This window comes from Vigna angularis, chromosome 7 (assembly GCF_016808095.1).
Source record: "Vigna angularis cultivar LongXiaoDou No.4 chromosome 7, ASM1680809v1, whole genome shotgun sequence".
Classification (NCBI taxonomy): Eukaryota; Viridiplantae; Streptophyta; class Magnoliopsida; order Fabales; family Fabaceae; genus Vigna; species Vigna angularis.
In genome coordinates, this window is record NC_068976.1 from 24,230,707 (window position 1) to 24,251,998 (window position 21,292).

General features: G+C 35.7%; 4 protein-coding genes and 1 non-coding gene across 7 annotated transcripts; 3 read left to right on the forward strand and 2 right to left on the reverse strand.

The window, feature by feature from the left end:
• Window positions 1-2,031: 2,031 nt before the first annotated feature.
• Window positions 2,032-2,104, forward strand: TRNAK-CUU (transfer RNA lysine (anticodon CUU)). The gene has a single exon. It is a non-coding gene; the product is annotated as a tRNA-Lys (tRNA).
• Window positions 2,105-3,171: 1,067 nt separating this feature from the next.
• LOC108338167 (peptide-N4-(N-acetyl-beta-glucosaminyl)asparagine amidase A) lies at window positions 3,172-5,172 on the forward strand. The gene has a single exon (XM_017574905.2). It carries the CDS (start codon window positions 3,172-3,174, stop codon window positions 4,954-4,956), a length of 1,785 nt encoding a protein of 594 aa, XP_017430394.1. The 3' UTR covers window positions 4,957-5,172.
• A 122-nt stretch (window positions 5,173-5,294) lies between these two features.
• On the reverse strand, window positions 5,295-9,452 carry LOC108338166 (probable methyltransferase PMT23). The gene is made up of 8 exons (XM_017574904.1): window positions 8,679-9,452; window positions 8,264-8,413; window positions 7,480-7,750; window positions 7,257-7,367; window positions 6,867-7,038; window positions 6,216-6,470; window positions 5,837-6,031; window positions 5,295-5,697 (listed from the first exon to the last, which is right to left on the reverse strand). The coding sequence occupies exons 1-8, from the start codon at window positions 9,141-9,143 to the stop codon at window positions 5,499-5,501; spliced, it is 1,818 nt and encodes a 605-aa protein (XP_017430393.1). The 5' UTR covers window positions 9,144-9,452; the 3' UTR covers window positions 5,295-5,498.
• A 3,232-nt stretch (window positions 9,453-12,684) lies between these two features.
• Window positions 12,685-13,922, reverse strand: LOC108336398 (protein VAPYRIN). The gene is made up of 2 exons (XM_017572835.2): window positions 13,278-13,922; window positions 12,685-13,193 (listed from the first exon to the last, which is right to left on the reverse strand). The coding sequence occupies exons 1-2, from the start codon at window positions 13,920-13,922 to the stop codon at window positions 12,777-12,779; spliced, it is 1,062 nt and encodes a 353-aa protein (XP_017428324.1). The 3' UTR covers window positions 12,685-12,776.
• An 89-nt stretch (window positions 13,923-14,011) lies between these two features.
• On the forward strand, window positions 14,012-20,920 carry LOC108336396 (sister chromatid cohesion 1 protein 1). Of its 3 annotated transcripts, none has more exons than XM_052881016.1 (21): window positions 14,012-14,381; window positions 14,459-14,555; window positions 14,930-14,998; window positions 15,104-15,162; window positions 15,268-15,312; window positions 15,443-15,462; window positions 15,540-15,616; window positions 15,811-15,931; window positions 16,038-16,116; window positions 16,194-16,272; window positions 16,359-16,465; window positions 17,306-17,379; window positions 17,462-17,614; window positions 17,800-17,965; window positions 18,098-18,180; window positions 18,269-18,410; window positions 18,510-18,585; window positions 18,745-18,863; window positions 18,970-19,051; window positions 19,143-19,255; window positions 20,670-20,920. In XM_052881016.1, exons 2-21 carry the CDS (start codon window positions 14,503-14,505, stop codon window positions 20,750-20,752), a joined length of 1,800 nt encoding a protein of 599 aa, XP_052736976.1. In that variant the 5' UTR covers window positions 14,012-14,381; window positions 14,459-14,502; the 3' UTR covers window positions 20,753-20,920. The 3 variants fall into 3 exon arrangements, with proteins under 3 accessions (XP_052736976.1, XP_017428323.1, XP_052736975.1); XM_017572834.2 differs by having other exon boundaries at window positions 14,477-14,555; XM_052881015.1 differs by having other exon boundaries at window positions 14,012-14,363; window positions 14,477-14,555.
• Window positions 20,921-21,292: the final 372 nt, after the last annotated feature.

Consider the following 21,292-nt stretch of genomic DNA (forward strand, 5'->3'; position numbering starts at 1 on the left):
TTCTAATATACGGTCCTTACATTGTCATGTGACACCCGGGCACGGAGACGAGGGCGGGGAGTGACGCCGGTGCAAGAAGCATGGTGCAGGGGGCACAGACAAGGAGCGGCTCCTGGCAGCTTCGGGTGGAAGGGGTACATGGACGAATCGAACATACACCGGAATGAGAGGGATCTAGAGACTGTATAGGTATGGGACTATGCGGTTGAAGGATAGCTTAAAGGGATTGATTGGGCTACTCATATCACCAAAATGCATTTGCTTTTCGGTAGCCTGACTCATAAGAACTCCATGGTTAAGCGTGCTTAGCCTGGAGTAATTCTGGGATGGGTGACCTTCTGGGAAGTTTTCCCGGAAAGTGTGCGAGTGAGGACAAAGCACACTGGAAAGCCTGGTGGTGATCTGTGGGGGCAGTCGATGGTCCCTGTGAGTTGCCGGGGCGTTACAGATGGTATCAGAGCCTAGCCTCTCCCAGTACGGTGTGGTTCGAGGACGAACCAAGCGGAAGCTGGTGGGCATGTGACACCCGGGCACGGAGACGAGGGCGGGGAGTGACGCCGGTGCAAGAAGCATGGTGCAGGGGGCACAGACAAGGAGCGGCTCCTGGCAGCTTCGGGTGGAAGGGGTACATGGACGAATCGAACATACACCGGAATGAGAGGGATCTAGAGACTGTATAGGTATGGGACTATGCGGTTGAAGGATAGCTTAAAGGGATTGATTGGGCTACTCATATCACCAAAATGCATTTGCTTTTCGGTAGCCTGACTCATAAGAACTCCATGGTTAAGCGTGCTTAGCCTGGAGTAATTCTGGGATGGGTGACCTTCTGGGAAGTTTTCCCGGAAAGTGTGCGAGTGAGGACAAAGCACACTGGAAAGCCTGGTGGTGATCTGTGGGGGCAGTCGATGGTCCCTGTGAGTTGCCGGGGCGTTACAAATATCCACGGGTATCCGCGGGTTTTAAAATATCTGCGAATATTTTTTAAGTAGGTATCCGTGCGGATAACGGGTCGGGTAACGGGTGGATTTTTTTTTGTCGAGTTGGATTGCGGGTAGACACTATCCGTGCTCGATCCGATCCGCTGCCATCCCTAGTGCCAAGTGTGCTACAATTGTGGGAATTCTTTTCATCATAAATAATTGTCTTACAATTTTATTTTATTTTTTACAATAAGAAGGAAGGTTGCGGATGGTAGAAAAAGGTGTCTAACTAGAGGAGACGTGACAAAAAGATGAGTTTGTAACGGAGGATAAAAATATTTGGTCAATTAATCTAATAAAAACAATATGTTTTATATGCACACTCTAATTAGAGTAAAAACCAAAAATAAGAGGAAAAATAAGTAGATTATAAGTATCTCAAAATAAATAAACTATGATTCGTGAACATGTTTTTTTTCATACTTCAATCATGATTAAAATATACTGTGACGGTTTAAAGCGCGTTATACTATACACTTTTATTTTATTTAACAGGTTTTAATTTTGTGACAAGGAAACCAAAAAGGTGTAAAATATACAAAGTACTTAATTTTTATCTTTGTTATTATTATTTGTAACATGTTTTGTCCGACCCATTGAATGGGAAATATATGTCTCATGAATATTTTGTTTAGATAAATAATAATAATAATAATAATAAAATAAACAAATGTAAAATAAGATAATTCAAAATAAATAGTACGTGCTCATTATTATTTATTTTTAGGTAATGGAATTTAAAATACTATTTTATTATACTTTTCATAACGCGAACACCGCATGATATATTATTAACAATCCATATTTTGAAAAAGAATTTGAAAATAACTCCAATTTGACGTTCGACGAATTAGTCCTAAATGTAAAAGATAAAAAATATTTTATTTTTAATTTGGGTAAAGTTTATTAAATCAAATAGCTTCATTTCTCCCAAAATTTCCGCCTTTTGTTATGGCCAGCTACACATTCTTTTTCCCAATCTTTTGTATTACTAAAGAGAATTTATTAGCAGAGTACTAATATTTAATATACTTTAAAAGAGCATCAAGCCCGTCTAGCTCAGTTGGTAGAGCGCAAGGCTCTTAACCTTGTGGTCGTGGGTTCGAGCCCCACGGTGGGCGATTTTTTGCGTTTTTTCTCCTAAATGATTTTTACTTAGTTCTCTTGTGTAGTGTTTTGCTGTGTTGCACGTGCACAAATTTTGTCATTTTCCTCCATAAAATAATTTAAAATTTTATAACATCCAATAAATCATTGAAATTCACTTTGAATTTTATAACATCTTCGTTTAAAATATCATTAGTGTTAATTTGATTGACAAAGATGAGGCAGTGTTTTAGACAAAATTGTTTAAATGAGTGATAATAGACATTTCTACCATCTTTTTACCCTAAAATCTAAAGTTGGTCTAATTTAAAGTCTATAATCCTTAATTTTTGTATAATTGAAGCCAATTTTTGAATGTTAATCTATTGCTAGTTTTAGCCTATTTTAAAAAATGATCAATAATAAGTACTTGTATTTTGCACTTGTATCACATCTACTGTGGTAGGCACTGTAGTCCTGCATTATTAGTTTTTCAGGTGTAGTTATGAATTACTCTTTCACAACGTTGATTGTGTGGCTCAAATGCCTACTTGCAATGATTCCCCTAAGTTGTCTCATGACATGCATGGTGATGAAGCAAGGAAAAGGTAAGAAAAGATGACAAGGAAAAGTACAAAACAGAGAAAGATCACAGATTATACCTTATTTTTATAGAACGCAAAATGCAACTCAGTATAAAAACACAAACAAACATCACTCTTAAAGTTAACTAATTTTTCATAAACAGTGGTAGTCCCTCATTTTTCACTAACTATTACTAACAAAAGGAAATACAATAAAAAAGTTCATAATTGAAGTTTAGTTTCTTGTTTCGGACATGGCAACAGTTTGCAATGGAATGATAAAAAAAAAGTACTGACTGAATGAACGCGGAGTTTAGTGTTGTGTAGGATGGTGATAAGAAAAATAGCAGGAAGAAATTTCCTGAGACAGTAGTACCCAACGCTATTATATATATATAGTGCCATTTTTGTGGATTGAAAATGAAGCAAAGGCAATTCACAGGTATCCAAAGTTCTTCAAGGTTTTAATTTTTAACCTGAATCATCTTCGTTTCACGTATGATTTCTACTTCCTAGCCATGAATACTGCGAGCGAGAGGTTTGTCACGTTCCTCTGTTTCTTTCTGCTTCTCTTCATGACAACGTTGTCAAACTCCCAACCAGACCGTTTTATGAGACCCCTTCGTGGGAGTACCCTAGAATACTTCGAGGTGGGTTACCCTCCGCCGTCACACGAACCCCCTCCGTCCTGTAGCCACCGTGTCCTCCACCACTCCTTCGCAAACACCATCGACTCTCCTCCGTACACCACCTCCTACAGCCCTCCCCCGCGGTGCCCCGGCCCGTGGTCCCGCGTCGTGCTCCATTTCCACGCCCGCTGCAAGGGCGAGCAGTACGACCGCATCGCCGCCATCTGGATCGCCGGCGCCGAGATCCTCCGCACCAGCACCGCCGAGCCCACCGCTGACGGCATCTTCTGGAACGTCCGCAAGGACGTCACGAGATATTCCTCCCTCCTCGCCAAACCCAACCTCGATCTCACCATGATGCTCGAAAACATCGTCAACAACGAGTTCACTGGCGTCTACCACGTCACCGTCACTCTCCTCTACTACAACGAGTACACCCTTAAGGCCCCCGTCCGAGTTCCGTTTGTCCCCTGCCCTGAGGAGCTCACTTTCAATCCAATTTCTCTGCCCAAATCTCGATCTCTTATCCAGGATCCTGGCTCCAGAGGCGTATATGAGTCACCGGCGGATTTGATTATTCCGATATCTGATGATGGACGGCGAGGGTTTTGGTTCAAGGTGGAGAAGGAGAAAAGTTCCTGCTCCCGGAAAATTCGAATTCCGAGAAACACCTATCGCGCGGTGCTTGAACTGTACGTTTCTTTTCACGGAAACGACGAGTTTTGGTACTCGAACCCGCCGACTTCGTACATCACGGCAAACGGTTTGGCGACGAAGCGTGGGAACGGCGCGTACAGGGAAGTTTACGTAACGATCGACGGCCAGGTTGTCGGGTCGGAGGTTCCATTTCCGGTGATATTCACCGGCGGGATCAACCCTTTGTTCTGGGAGCCCATGGTGGCGATCGGGGCTTTTAACCTTCCCTCATACGACATTGATTTGACGCCGTTTTTGGGGAAAGTTCTGGATGGGAAGGAGCACGTGTTCGGAATAGGGGTGGTGAAGGGTATATCTTACTGGCTGATAAACGCAAACTTACATCTTTGGTTGGACCATGAATCGATGGTGGTTCATGCTAATCCCGTGGTTCATCACAGTCCTGAAACTTCCATCGAACGGCAAGAGGGGTTTCGAGGGCTTGATGGGTCGTTTGATGTGGACGCGGAGCAGGAAATGCACATCACAGGGTGGGTCATGACTAGTGCTGGCAACATCACCACCACAGTTTCTCAGGGATTCTCGTTCAAGAACTTCATAAAGTTCCAACACAATGGGAGTATCAAGACCGTTAAGCAGAAGTTCAAGGCAAAGAAAAAAGTGAAGGTGATCGATGGAAATGGTGAATCTATCACCAGGTTGAAGGTTAGACGAAGGTACCCTTTAAGGGTTGTCACCACCACTAAGGAGTTTCCCGATGGTACATACCAGCTTGTCACAGAGCTTTCTCATACTCTCAATGAGAAGCATGTAAGTGGGTGCTTCTCGAAATCCATTACCAATGCCCAGAATTCCAAGGGCTGGATCGAGGTGAAGGGTCACTCTGTTGTGTCGGGTCAGGCAAGCACCACGCAGAATTATAGTTATGTTGATGGGTTCATGTGCTACTCCCGGAATGTTGCAGCGGCTGATGGAAGGATTGTCTTGGACAATTCAACTTTTGTTTGTGAAGAGTGAAGATTCTTTGTAGTTTCTTGTAGCGTACATGTTTTTATGTAGTTTCCTGCATAGGGTTTTAGTTTTATTTTTTCTAGGAACAGGAATGTGTAGTAGTGTAGTATCTTTTGAATCTGCATGTATGTATGTATGTATTGCTTCCATTCAGCCACTGTGCCTGGATCTAGACACAGAAGAAAACACAGGCTAATGAAAATCTAAAAAGCTTCTCCGTAAGCAAGGATCATAGCATAAGTATATGGTTCCTGACAGAGTAGAGCTTGCACATAACAACTGCGTGCCAAAAGTTATGGTAAAGGTAACTCATCACAGCATGAGTATCCGGAAAAGAAAATATATAAGAGAAACAAAATCCTCCGTATTACTATTACTATAAATAAATGTATGGCTGACAAATTTCACACTCGGACAAGATTACTTGTCGGATACAATATTCCTTTCTTGAAATTCATTCTTTTTGCACCTACCTTTTATCCAGAATATACCGATACATAATCCATGGGTGATTGAAGATTTCTTCATGTTCTTAACCCAATGTTCATTCAGTCTGAAGAGCTCGTAGGTCGCCAGAAACCCTTCCTAGCTACAAGAAACTGATCCTGATGCAACGTGACAGACCAGTGAAGTGAACGCAAAATTGGAGTGAGCTTGTTTAGTATCTCCATAGAATCGTGAACCACGAGATATCCATTTGGTCTCAATATGCGATCAATCTCCACAGCCACGTCTAAAATGTCACATCTGACAAAAATTGTTCACTATCAGAATCATATACATATACCAGTGTTGTGTTGTGTAGAAGTGACAGAGTCCTATAATAATAGTAATTAAAAGAGAAATAACATGATCTTATAGATATTAGTTTCTTCAAGAATCATACCTTGGCTCAAGATATTTGAACAGAAAGCTAGAGTGAAGAAGATCGTATGTGCGAGGATAGGTACTAAAGGACTCGCACCAATCATGATACATTCCTATAAACCCTCTGTCCATTATAATACTAAGAGTATCAGGCACATCAATAGGTACTACATTCATCACCCACACTGGAAGATCAACAAGAGCAGCAGCAAATCTGCAAAATATGACGGACGTGGTATCAGTCACAACGAAACTTGGAGGAAACTGTCAATAACATGCCATTGTTACATCATGAGTAGTTCTGATAGAAAATCAAGGATATGGGTTATTACTACCAATGCCCTCAAGAATGTATGGGGAAAAGAGCTAGAATTTAAGAAAAGAAAATATTACTTTACCCTGCATAACCAGCATTCATGTCCATTACATTTCTGACACTTGACCAATTTATAGGGAGACCATTCACATAAACATCTGAAACTAATTCAGACCAGCGTTTGCTGTCCTTGAAGAACTTATCCTTGGAAACTGAATCAGTAGGTAAGCTAGGTGGCTTACTGGTAAGCCTCTGGGGCCAAGACTTAGGCCAGCTCAGCAGGTTACCCTTATCATCAACCGGAAGAGGAGTCAGGCAACTATTGAGCCTGGCATACCTAAACATAATCACAAGCATGAAGAGGAAATTAGCAAAGATAGAAACTAAACTAAGTATGGCACGACCTTCATTCTCATTTATAAGAAAAACAAAAATTAATTTGACACAAATTAAGAAAATCAGTAAACTGCATTAACTTCTATTAGTATCTTAATATAAGGTTACACATTAAATAAAACAAAAGTTGGCAAATTTGCTTATATTCAAGAAAATAAAGGGTGATCTTTACTCAAACGAGAACAGAGTACTTAGATCTAGCATTGCTCGCAATAGTCTCTTTGGCCTTTTTCTTAGAGATAATATTCATTTATTTTGTGTTGGAAGAATGGAGAAAGTATAAATTGATAGAAACATAAGCATAATAGAAATAAGATCCCAAGAAGAGAGAATCTACCATGAGCTGTTCTTCCCATCTTCATTTTCACACAAAGGTGGATTGTTCTCTTTACGTTTCTCATAGCAAGAAGATGAAGTGGGCTTCTGGTATATAACAAGTCCAATTCCAGATGAATCATGAGCCTTAGCCACAACCTTCCAGCACATGGCTTTTGTTATATCCACCATGGCTGCAGATTGACAAAGAAATTCTTCAACATAAAAGCTAAGAAGGCAGAACAAATTTGCTTTAGGGCATCAAGGTCAGCTCATACAAAAATTCAACTTCTCTGTGCATTAAATAAGATACATTCTCAGCACAGATGAAAAAATTATAACTAAAGAGGAAGGAAAGACAATGACACAAAGAGACACAGGATGAAGGTGAGAGAAAGAGAGAAAGACAAACCATTCCATACTTTCTGATCTCTTTCATCATCTCGGTAGACTGGTGTTGCAGACCATGCAAAGAAACCACCAGGTCTAAGAATCCTATTGAGCTCAAATAAGGGCTTCCCACCTAAAGTTGTGACAGTATTTGAGAATAATCATCTCTATCAGAGATTGGTCTAAATGGAACATGGAAGGAAATCCTGATATGGAAAGTGGAAGCAAGAAAAAAAGATAAGTACCATCTGCATCCCAGTGAACCCTACATCGTGCACAATGGATCAAATCAAAGCCATTATCAGGAAAAGTCAACTTCTGTGTTCCAATGACAGAAAGAGTTGCAGGTATTCCTCGTTCCAAGGCAAACTGTATCTGAGCTTCATGTTCATCCTTTGGGGCAAATGACATAGTAATAACATTTTTGTCCAGCAAATAGGCACCAAAGCTAGCAACACCACAGCCAACATCTAGAACAACCCTGGTATGCTTTCCCCATTTAATTGCTGGTAATGTCTATGGTATAACCAAAATAATCAGCAGACCAGTACTACCACCATAAATGTACTGGTTTAAGTCATTCATAAATCAAAACGAAACATTGCTACGCCCTCATTACAACAAAATGTCATCGATTTTATTGGATAAAATAATATATCAATGCCAACTACTGTAAATTAAAAAAAAATGCCAACTCTTAATATCAGATCTTAGACATTTCCATCAATCCTGCTAGAGAGAAGCAATAAAACATTGCATCAACAGCACTAAGAAAAACAATTTCAACTACCGCTCCTGCCTAACATTCCTAATCATAAGCTCTGAGCTTTTTGATGTGTTCATTTGAAATCAATATTCAGGCCAAGCAAGATCCAAAAGTAGTAAGGCTCTTCTCAGTCACTCCCCTTGTCCTCCCAATTTTTTGGTTCTTATTTTTCAATAATTGATTAAAGTTCATCAGTATCTATAACAGTCACACTTATATATATCATAATCATGGTTAATATGTGAATCCACATGGCAAAATACCTTCTGTATGAACTCAATGTAATGATCTACTCCATCTTTGAATTGAGTACCACCACCAGGAAAAACTAGATATTCTCCAGACTTTACTACCCAGTGCTGGTCTTTCTTGTACTCCACCAGCTTCGGATGAGGAACGTTATCATACCAAATCTGAAAATAAAGAAAATATAAAATTCCTCCTCCATTGTCTTCAAGACTAGTTAAAAGACTCAAATGAGACTTAACAAATAACAACTGAACACTATTTTCATTACTTTATTAGAATAAATTGGTATGTGACAAATCATAAAGCAAAACCCGTTCAGAATACAAGTAAAGCTAAGAGTACAACAATTTCTTCAATAACCTGCAGAACAATAGGTAAATGATTAAATAGTACCACAATAACAATTTATTCAACTTTTATGAATCTCACCTTATCCCTGCTCTTAGGCCACGGAACTGGGGCTTTATACCCTTTTGGAAGAGGCAACAAGCAGTGAAGACTAGTCTCAGGGCAATGTCTTTCCCTGTGCTCCATGTGCCTCCTTGACTTAAGAGCCTTAATTGCCAAAAAATTATCCAAACATGGTATAAAATCAACATTCTGCGGGTCCTTACACAGCTTCCAATCAATGGTCACAGCATCCTCCTCTGGGGGCAAACCTTGGTCTTCTTCAGCAGTGACATTGGTCACCTTTGGAGGAAGCTCTTGCTCTTTCGGTTTTGAAGCATGATGAGGAGGTGCTTGGTGTTGGATAACAGAATTGAAAGCAACAGGGTTTGAGGTGGTGCTGGAGAAGCTGAAGAGGAAGAACGCGACACAAATGAGCAAGATTAAGAGGGTGAAAATGAAAGGGTATTTCCTCTCTTTGAAGAAGTCTTCAGCTAAAATTGCCATTTTGGTTTCTCACTCTGCTGGGAGGCAAAGAATAGACATGAAGATGATGCAAGAGCTTACGAAGAAGAATGGGACATGTTGCTGTCTGAACAAGATCAAAGGATAAAAAAGTGGGAATCTTGTGGTTGTCCTTCAGATCCTAAAGACTGTGTACTTTGGTGGTCAGATTCAGAATTCAGAACTCAAAGCGCACGACTTCCAACTCAACCCAGGTTCTTGCGCTCTGTAACCGACGCGTTGACACTGACAATGGTAGCGTTGTGCTTTCTTTTACCAAGGTACACCGACCCAGTTCATGTTATATCTTTAACCATAAAAATAAATGCTCTTTTTTTCATCATTTAAACTGTAGCAGGACGTTAAGATTATCCAGATATATGATAATGTGATATCTATATTTTGTATGGTATAAAATTAAGCTTATAATTGAAAAAATAAAACATAAAAGAAGAATAAAAACTAATTTTTTACATATATTATTATTAATAAGAAGGATGCAACATGTAATTCAAATATATATAAATATTTAAATGTTATAAAAAATAATCAATCGTATAAGTAATGTTAACAAAAATTAATTATATGATTAGTCGTAGTTAACAAAAGTTAATTAAATTAATTTATTGAGATCTTGTCATTTTCAATAATTATATATATATATATATATGAGTTAGTTTGAAATTAAATCATTAATTATATCAAATAAATCATCTGGGATTTCACTTTTTTTATTAAGTCATCTTGTTTGCAAGGTCTTTTTCTTATTTGAGAGTTTTTATTTTTAAAACCAATAGACTTATCATGCTTCAAGTATGTTATGAATTATATCAATTATATTAATTGACATATGTGATTTAATCTTATAATTAATTAACTAATTTTTGTGAATGAATTATCCTTTCAATTTCTAGTTCACATTTTTTGTACGAGGATCAAGATAATAATAATAATTCATTCCAAATAATATTGTTTTATTTATTGTCCTAATGTTGGAAAAAACTTATTCATCAAAATGACAATAGACAAATTGAACTATAAATAAGTCTCATAATGATAGTTTAAGACATATTACTGATGGAGAATCATATACAATACATTTCTCAATCGCTTATGAAGACCCATCATAGTTAGAGATGACAATGAGTTGGATCGGACACGGATGTCGAATCGGATACGGATAATGCTAATCGCTACTTAACCTGCAGCAAAAAAAATTCACCTGTTACTTATTGGATGTCGTTTTAAAAATATCAGCGGATATTTTAAAACTCACCTGTGAATTTTTAAAAAGAGATGTTTTATAAATTTTTAAAATAAAATTACAAGAAAATATAAAATATAATATAAATTAAATTAAATTTAAACTAATAAAATATAAATTGTTATTTTATTAAATTAGCTAAATAAAATATAAATTAAATTTTAATTTTAATATTTTGAAGTAATGGATACGTATAAATAATATGATACTCACACTTAATCTGTTTATAAACAGATATTAAAATATTCGTAGGTAATGTAATAAATATCCACCAATATCAACTATCAATTGTAAATTTTATATGTGGATATCCACATACACAAGTATTTTTGTCATCCAGCAAAATTGCATATCTTCCAAGTAATCAGAAATATTAACTCTTATAAGCAATGATCTTGCAATAAATTTTAGACGTTTTATTAATAATTTTGTAAGTCCATTTTAAGTATCAATACTTCTAGATGTTCAAATTAAATTCTAATTAACATACAACACTCATAAAAAAACATGAGATGTAGATTCACCAACATTATTGGAAGAAATTTTCATAATTTGATAATCTACGAAGTGAATTGTTAACTTTGATTAACTATGTTAATAACTTTACAAATGTCAATTGATAATAAATAAATATGTTAAAGTGAGTGTCCATCAAGTATTTTTTTCATCATGACCCAACCGATCATACCAAAGAGAATTCATTTTGTTTTATGAACTTCTCAATTATATTAACATACATTTTAATTGTCCTTGTTACCTACATAAATGGTGATGACCTTTATAGTTCCTAATTGTTATTGGTTGTTAAAGGTAATGATGACATGAGATTAGAAAATATGACTATCTCGTTATTGAACCCGTTTCAATTAAAATAACAAAAATCATTTTTCACTTTACATTAATAACAATATTGATTTAATAATATAAACCTACATTTTTGGACATGGACATATGTAAGCAAAATGATGTGACAGAATAATAATTATGTCACTCAATTAACAAAAAGTTGATCAATAAGTATTCAATTGAAAATATAAACATTTTTAGTACTTAATATGTAAATAATTAATAAATAATCAATAAAAAATACTCAATGGATATAAAACTTAACTAAACTATTAATATAAAAAATATATTAAATGGTAATAAATTATTATTGATTATTTCATAATGATGCATTAAATGTAAATATATATAGAGAGAGGAGGAAAACTGTTTTTAGTAGTTTTATACACAAAATAAAATTTTCCAATCCTCTTATAAACTTCTTTCAAATTAGATTAAAGAGTGAATTTTAAATTTAATTTTATAAAATTAGAACTGGTAAAATGATAATTCGGTTTGGTCCACCATGGGTTAATCACTTAATGAGTCAATTCAATCCGATTCACTTATTAACAAATTGAAAAAATTTGAATTTGATTCAACCCAAGACGGGTTGGTAGATTAAACGGGGTGACTTACTTAATTATAAGTTTTTTTTTAAAATAAAAAAATTATAACAAATAAGTTTTTAATATTGTGTGTTGTGTGTGTTCATTGAATCTTTATTCTTATAATCTTTCATAAAGAATGAAATTTAAAGAACATGAAGATCATCAGCACAATTGAATAGGAAGTTAAATAAATTGTATTTTTATTTTAATTGCAAACAATTTGTTTTTATTTTTCAAGTTATTTTTGGACCAAATGTCATTGGACTTTCTTTTATAATTTCTTAAATACCTTAAACATTTGTACCTATATATAAGGACACCAAATAAATTGCAGACATTTTTGAATCATAATATATGCATTTATATTTTTGAGAGAAAAATAGATGGACAAAATCAACTTAAAAATAGAAAGAATACTTATATTGAGTCATACATTACTTATTATACACACAATATATATATAGTTATATATATATATATATATATATATATATATATATATATATATATATATATATATATATATATATATATATATATATATATATGTAGTTATAGTTATGAAACGTTTACATATATTTTAAACCACAAGATAGTTCAAAATTCAATTCCTAGGTCAAACTACTGGTCAACCATCATATTAACGACCTTTATAATAAAACCCCTTACATATTTTTTTTCTAACACAAATTCCACCTTAACAAAAAAATCACACCAAAAATCAAATTTCTTAGATATTAGAGCAGTGTCAACAAAAGCTTATTTCTATTTGTTCATTTTCAAAGGAGTATGTTACTAGTTTTGGGTTATTTCTGCAGTGTCAATTTTTCAAAGGTTAACATGATTGTTACTAAAAAAAACATCATAACACAATTATTATTTTCCATTTTACATGTCACTGAATTTGGCAAACAATATTTAGTGAGAAATACAAATCTAAGTGGAAGTCAGAGAATAAAAGGCTCCCCTGTTAAGAAGCAATTCGCAGATATCATGGTGTCCCCAAATTTTGGCCATGTACAAAGGGGTAGCACCCCTCTTATTCACAACATTAAGGTTTACACCCTTCTCAACCAATACTTGCACCGTCCCTACATCGCCGCTCTCCACCGCCATATGCAAGGGCACGTGACCTTCCTCATCTTCACATTCCAAGTCCAAACCTTCTAATTCAACAAGCACCGTCATCACATCCTTGTGCCCTTTAAAAGCCGCAGCATGAAGCGCCGTCAAACCGTACTGATCGCGATACTTCACACTCCCACCACCTTTTCGCAGCAGTGCCTTCACTTCATTCGCCTCTCCGTTCCTCGAAGCCTCGAATATTGCTTCTCCCAGTTCCACCACTTCTTTCTGAACAAAAAAAAAAATGAATATAAGCCTTTTATGTGATGGGCCAAGTAATTTGGGTTGGGCTTTGGCTTCGGCTTTACTTACATTTGTGTTGGCATCTTCTGCCACGTGTACTTCATCGGAGGCGTTGGGGCTGGGGACTATTCTCAAGCCGGCTTCCAGGAGGAGGTGAACCATGTCGTCCGGCTTCAGCAGCTTTGTGGCGGCGCCGAGGAGCGATTCGGCTTCGGCGGGTGACAAATCCGCGAGCATGGAACGCTGTCGTTTGATCAAGTTTCTAACGGCGTCAAGGTCTCCACGAATGACGGCATCGTTAAGGAGGAGGGGCCCCACGAAAGCAACCTTGAGTTTGATGTCCCGAGTTTTGAATCCGTAGGGGCGAGAGGCGAACCACGAGTTGATGGACTCGGGGTGAGTGGACACGGAGGAGTTCGCGGGGAACTCGGCGGTTTTCACGAGGAAGCGGTCTGAGGGGGAGCGAGGGAAGGAGCGAGGGAGATGGGACTGCGGCTTAAGGATGACTTTGAAGGTGGCGAAGGATAAAGGGGGAATGAGTCCACTCGGTGGGTTAACCAGAAACTTTTTTGGCGATGAGGTTTGGATCTTGAAGGCCACTGGTGCGGTTGGGTTTAGAGAGCGAAGCCGCACCGTGGCTCGGCATTTGCAGTTGAGTGCGAACTGTATGCGCACTTCTGCGGGTTCGCACACTTCCACCAGTGCCTCCTCCATCTACCAAAGCTCGATTCTCTCTGCGGGATTGGGATTGGGCTAGGTGGGTGAACGTGAAGTGTAGATGAGCACTGAAAATGAGAGTCACGTGACACTGTGTTGTAAACCTAACGTCCCTCCAGGCGCGTGTCCAATTTCCATTTTACATGGTTTTTCATCTTTTTCTAACGAATTCACCTTCGATGGATAAAAAATGAGAAAAATCGTTGATCATGTGGTGCCCACTCTAACAGCAAGAGTGCGCTAAACAACGTGCTACAGTGTCTCTCCATTGACACGTGTCATAGTCACGCTTTGTAGCACGGAGCACCCTCGGGTAGTCTTTGTTTGCTACATTCGTGGTTAGCATAGGCGTGTTTGTTACTTGCTTGATGCGTTACAACACTATACATTGCATTTTTGGCGGGTAGAAAGGTAGCACGGCGAAGCGAGTGCATAGGAGTGAGTGTCTCTTGCGAGGTTTGCTTTCAAATTCTTCTTTCTTTGCGTTTCTTAATTTGAGATAAACCGAGTTTTTGCTACTTTGGTGAATACAGTTATGTATGTACATACAGATAGTTGAATTTCTCTTGTATCGAAGATGTTCTACTCTCATCAGCTTCTTGCTCGGAAGGCTCCTCTTGGCCAAATATGGTAACTCCGTTTCCATATATTTCATTCTTCGGCTTCATGTTTCTGCTCTGTATTTGTTATAACTCTGATCGCAACGGTTCTCTGTTTTCTGTTACATCAATTTTGGTCGTCATGCTTGTCCATTTCTTTGTTTGTGTGAAGCGTCTACTAGTGCGACGTTTATATATCTATTCTCTATAAAAATGTGATCATGCAAAACCAGTTACGTCGTTGTTGATTTACGAATGTTTTTGTTGCTGAGTTTTTTTTTTTCTTTTCTATTCATATAACGTTATCAGTGATTATGGATTTCAATTTTGTTTAACATCCGCGTTTTGTTTCTAAAATGAAAAATAAAAATATTAGTCGCTTTTTCTCACTGGTTCTTCATGAAGGATGGCTGCCACTATGCACGCAAAGATAAACCGAAGAAAGCTGGACAAGCTTAACATCATTAAGATCTGGTAATGGTTACTTGCACGCTTATTTTGGTGTAGCCTACAGTTATATACGTTGCCAACTAAAGGAGCTGATATATTGTGTTCTTGTTTCTTGTACTTGTTTTATAGCGAAGAGATTCTGAACCCATCTGTTCCAATGGCTCTTAGACTTTCTGGAATTCTCATGGGTGCTCTCTCGTTGCTATCTTCAGTTTCAATTTCTATTTCAGTTAATGGGTAGAAATTTAGCATATCTCCGCGCCTCTGCTTAATTGTTGTTGCGTTTTTATCAGGAGGAGTGGTGATTGTGTATGAGAGAAAAGTGAAGCTCCTTTATGGTAAACTTTGAATCCGTGTTTTCATGATTAATGTAACATTAGAATATTGAAAGTCCCTTTTCATTGCACAACGATTTTATCAGAATTCTCTACTTTTAGTTTATAATTTTATCTTCTTTTTTTCTCGTAGATGACGTGACCCGTTTTCTGGTACGAAGCTCAAGACATTTCCTGAGAATTCAGTTTTATTTTTTTCCTTTTTTATATTTTTTCCCTATGGGTACAAGGTTGAGATAAACGAAGCATGGAAGGTTAAGACTGTCCCTGATCCTACATTGCTCCCCAAGACAAAATCCAAGGCCAAGTTAGTCACATTTGTATGCTCTGTTATTCAAGTTACCAGTAATATACTTCCTTTCAGATAAATATGTGACTCAGTAATTTTATTATTTTTTTCAAAGATTTAAGGAAAATATATACTTAAATGGGTTGTCTGTACATCATTAGTTAATATTTAACTCTCCTATGCTCTAAAGTAACTCTTTTTCTCTTTTACAGGAAAGAGGCTATTACTCTGCCAGGGATCCGTGAGACGAACGTGGCTGATATTGAACAGTCCCTTCAGTTTTCCAACACAGGCACCACAACTGGATTCCAACATAACGCCTATTTCACTATGGTATACGTATCTGGTCTCACTGCATGGAATTAGAAAGGGAAAAGAACTAATCAATAAAATTGATCGCCAATTAGGTTGAGCTAATCCAAACCCTTGTTTATTGCAGCGACTTGATAGCGTGGATGAACCCTTCATTAGTAGTGGAGCAAGAGAGGAACAAGATCCATCTGAATTTCTCCATCAAGGTTGTCTTCCTTGGATTTGCTAAACATATATATGTAGTTCATGCGAGTATCAATTTGCTCACTCTCATCATTCTCAGCTGACGTAGAGAATATTACCTTATTTGAACGCTTTGAAACATTCCAAGCTAATGCGGATCCATACAATCGCTTTGAGAGGTTTGTAGTTTCGATCATCCTTATTTTGTATAGTAGTCTTTAGTTTCTAGCGACAATCCATTTATTTTTTTGGATAATTGTGGCAGGTTTGATATTGAAGGAGATGACGAAACACAGGTAAATGTAACTTCAGGAGATCAAATTCCAACTACGCTTATACCCTCCCCACCTCATCAAGATGAGCCCACCAGAGGTGATTAGGATAACAATCATTTGTTTGTCTGTAAACGTGAAAATTTTAGATAATGTTATAGAAAATTGTATCTTGACGACTAGCTACCAATAATAGTAGTTTTGGCTGTTACTCTAATGTAATTTTAATTTTTAACATTTTGCTTTTTAATTATTGTTAGACTTTCCCTACACCTTAACTGCGTTTTTTATTTTAGTTTCTCAGCATTTCCTTAGTCGGTACCCTACTCATGTAGCTTATGGCACTGGGTTTTTGATGGAAGAATAATGTAACATCTAGACCAAATTGCATCACCTGATCTTTTAGAAGCTTGCATAGTTGAGTATTCCGTATTGAGCTAGGCTACAACTTGAAGTGTACTATAGCTTAAGGTTTGTAAAGGAGTAATGAGTGTCGAATTACTAGTGTTGTACATACAACTTAAGAATTGTAGGGGAATAATGGAGTTTCTGTACTGAATTGTATATACAACTTGTGTATCTCTCAACGTCCTGTTTTACCTTTCCTAAGGGAGAGGAGGTTTAGTCTTTGACAAATGACTATGAAAGATAAGCAATTGTCACTTTTAGTTGGTGGCGTGTAGGTAAAAATTTATTTTGGTATTATAAGTTGACTTGTAAAAGGACATCTTTCGCATAGAAACCGAAGTGTTATCATGAAAATTTAGTGATCATGGGATTACATTTCAGCTACATTACCATTTATTGTGAAGATAATTCAAGATATAGTTTTTCCCTTATGAGTCAGGCAAATATTAAAAGTGGAAATGACTAAACACTGTCAATATAAAAATTAAAAAAGAAAGAATGAAATTTGTTTGCTGACATATAACTTCTGCAGCTGATATGTTTGAAGACCTTCATCCTGAACAACAGGACATTCAGCAACCTAAGGAAGCCATGACACCCAGACAGGTACGACTACTATTTAAAACTACAATGACCGTTACGACTGATGAGAAAAGAAATGACTAAACTTAGAAGTGCAATGCAACAGGAACCTAGAAGGCGGGGACCAAATAAAAGGAAAAGAGGACATCAATTGGATATCGAAATGGATTATGAGCAAACCATTATTCCTGTTCACATATATCAACACTGGCTTCAGAACGCTTCTGATATTGTCTCGCGAAGGGGAAGAAAGAAACAGGTTTTTTTTTTTTTTCCATATTTGATATTTTTGGAACCAGACAATTTTTTAAGGAAAGATGAATGGGGAGTCCAATATCATAAAAAGGAAGAAAAATAATAAATGTGAAGCAGATAAAATTGGAAATCCAATAATATGTTCAACAAAATACTTCGACTATAAACACTACCTTCTCTCTGTTGCAGCAAACTAATGTTTTGTCTTCAACAAAGATAGCCAACCTCATGAAGCTGCCACCTGTTGCGCTCAGTGGTGATTTATTTACAGCTGAAAATAACGATATATATTATCCAGCACCTATTCTTGACTTATGGATTAAGAGCATTCAACCACCCCACGATTCACCTTCAGGTCAGCATAGAGTCCCTCTCTGGGATGTGTCCGGGGAGGGGGCGATTTAAAATGGTATATTAGTTGATCTTAACAAACTAACCAACCTTTATATGGATTTTAGCTGAAAGTAACAAACTCAATTTTATGCAGAAAGGATTTCAGCCCACCAGCCTCCGGAACCATCATTTTCATCCCCTCCAGGAGTACACAGTAGTGGAGATTTCATGCAATTTGTTAGTCTTAAACTCCATCCTTTGGTTTGCTTTTCTTCATTTTAGGAGGATATGTAGCTTATCTCTGATAAAATGTCCAAATGTGAAGCCTTCTGAAGATTTTGACAGTAGACCAGACTACCAGGCACCTCCAGTAGAGAAGCAGAGGAAAAATGTCCTCATGGATGAACTGACGGCTAGCCTTTTGAGAGGGCATGAATCTACTCCTCATGTCTCATCTATGAAAGCCGGTAATTTTTATTGATCTGTTTATTGGATCTTTCAATTCTCTAATGGACGTCCCTGTGTAAGGAAATACGACATAATTGTTCTTGGATATGTTTTTCTAGGAGACAGTGCTCATTCCTTTCCAAGACCAGCGTCTGAACATGGTCCTGCCTCACATTCAGACTTTGATTCGGGGAGGTAGTTGGTTCAATTTATAACCTACCGAATATTGTTCGATAACTCATTATAGTTTCAAATGTCCATTTCACCTTGATATCTAAAGGACAAAAAGATATTATAGTTTTGCACATGTTGAGTAAAATTTGTTGTAGTCTGATGCTTCAGAAATATTAACAGATTCAAAAATAAAAGGTATTCTTCATCAGCAAACAGCAGTGGAGGCCTTGAACCACTAGTGGAAGACGTAAATTTCAAGTTAGCTAGGCTGTATGAAGATGGTCCCACACCTGATCAAGGTATATTACTTGTTAAGGCTTTTTCTAACATTGGAAGAGGACCACCTGCAATGGTATATTCTTTATTCACTTATCACACACATCAGTCTCACAAGTTCCTTTTCAGAACTCCTCGTGGAAACAGGACCCACTCAAACTCAAGTAAACATCAATCAACCCAGTGACAAGATAACCGATTCCATCCAAGCGTATGAATCTCTTTAATTAATTATTAACCATAATTACAGATGTAATTTTGGATAATAATAATAATAATGCATATTCCTTGTATTTGAACAGACATATGAAGGCACACTTTGACACTCCTGGAGCTCCTCCCGTCGAATCCCTCCATAATCTAGCTGCTGGAATGACACGGACATCAGCAGCACAACTTTTCTATCAAATTTGTGGTATTATTCTTTAGTTCCTTTATCTATCCTAAATTTAAAATAGGTTTAAATACATTCAAATTCTCAGTTTTTATTTTAAGCATTTAATCCTTTTTTAAAATTATTTATCTAATAAATAAATAAAAGTTGATTTGTGTATTCGATATTATCTCCGTTAATTCTATTTCACAGATGTTTGTATGTCCTTTTAAATTAAAGGATAATGATATTTTAACAATATTTTTTGATAATATTTTAACATTATTTACGTGTCATTCTGTTATTGGTTCAAAATTATTTTACAATCAATAATAATAATAATCATAAACACTAATATAGATCAATCAATAATGACACATAGATAGAGTTAAAATATTGTCACCTTGTCAAAGTATTATTATCTTGAATTAAAATAGAATAATGTGATCTTTATACTGTTGAGATATAATATACATTGCGACTTTTATGTTTATTAATAATGTATAAGGATAATCTTTGACTGTCATGATAAAAGGGATTATAAGAGAAATTTAAAAATATTTTAATAATTAATTAGAAAAGTTAATAATTGAGTTGTGGCAAAAATACAAAATAAATATAATTTATAGATTTCATCAAAATCTTATAATTTTTTAGATTATCATATGAAGAAAAAATTAATGAAATGCTTGAAATAAAAAATGGTCATATATTAATTTAAATCTTCAAATTAATAGTTTAATGTTATATTCACTACTTAACACCATCATTCAATAATAAAGTAGGTCATTTAAAATAATAATCGTAAACTTTAAAAAAAGTATAATATAACTATTTATGATTGGATAATAGTATAAATATATTTTACAATGTTAATACACATTTTTCTTTTCCTCTTGAAACAACGGAAAACATTATATAACTCCTAAACTTTATTTTCTTTTTTCAAATAAATATTCTGAACTTTAATTTTTTTTTAATTTGTTATAAAAAAAATTATCTTTTACAAGGCATATTGAATTTAAGTTTTTCTAAATTATCCTTACAGTTTATTGTTTTAATAAATAGACACCTACATTTTTAATTTTATTAAAAACTTATTATGTTATGGATATTTTTTCTTAAAAAAATTAAAGAATAGTTTATTTTAATCTAAAAGAATTAACTTCAACATCTTAGAAAAAATTATTTATAAAAAAGTTGAAAAGGTTTAAAGATTAACTATGATAATATTCAAACTTCATTTGTCTATTTAAAAATAGTAAAGTTTAAAAGAATACGTTATGATAAAATTAATTTTCAATACATTTATTTCTAAATAAAACAAAGTTTAAGTATAAGTTAAGATAAAATTAATGTTAAGCTTTCTATTTATTAAAAAGACTAGAGGTTTAAACTCTTTTTTCCTAGAATAGACATTCAAGTTATAGTGCCTAATTAATTCTTTCATGCATAGTTCTTGCTTCCCGCGATGCCCTGAAAGTGGAGCAAAAGGTGCCCTATGGAGAGATTCTCTTCTCTAGAGGATTAAAAATGTGATGAAGTTTTGGTTCCCCTCAGTTATCTATGTTCTTGTAATTTGCTTCTTCTCCTTTGAAGTCTTATTACTATTGCAGTTTGTGCTCTTTATCAGCAAGCTGTATTGAAGTTTAATTTAGTTTACAATCATTAGTTACGACATTGCTGTTCTTTTGCTAGGATTACAAACAGGTTCTTCATTCCTATTCTCACTTTTTTCTAAATTTTCTCATGATTGCGAGTGCGGTTATCATCACTTCCAAGTTATTTGATAATTATTTTATCAGTTAGAATATTGTTTAAACAAAATACACAAAATACGTTTTTTTGATGAAACAGGATATTGATAGATTGAGACAATTTTTATAGACTTGTTATTTATAGGAGGATGTACCGGAGCGGTTACCTAATATCTTTATCAGATTCATCAGATTGTATTGGCTTGAGTTAATAATTTCTTTTAAATATTTGAAAAATTAAATAATTTAAAACGTATGTTATATTAGAAATAAAATTATCAAAATGTACAATATTCTATTTTATTGTGTTATAATTGGTAAG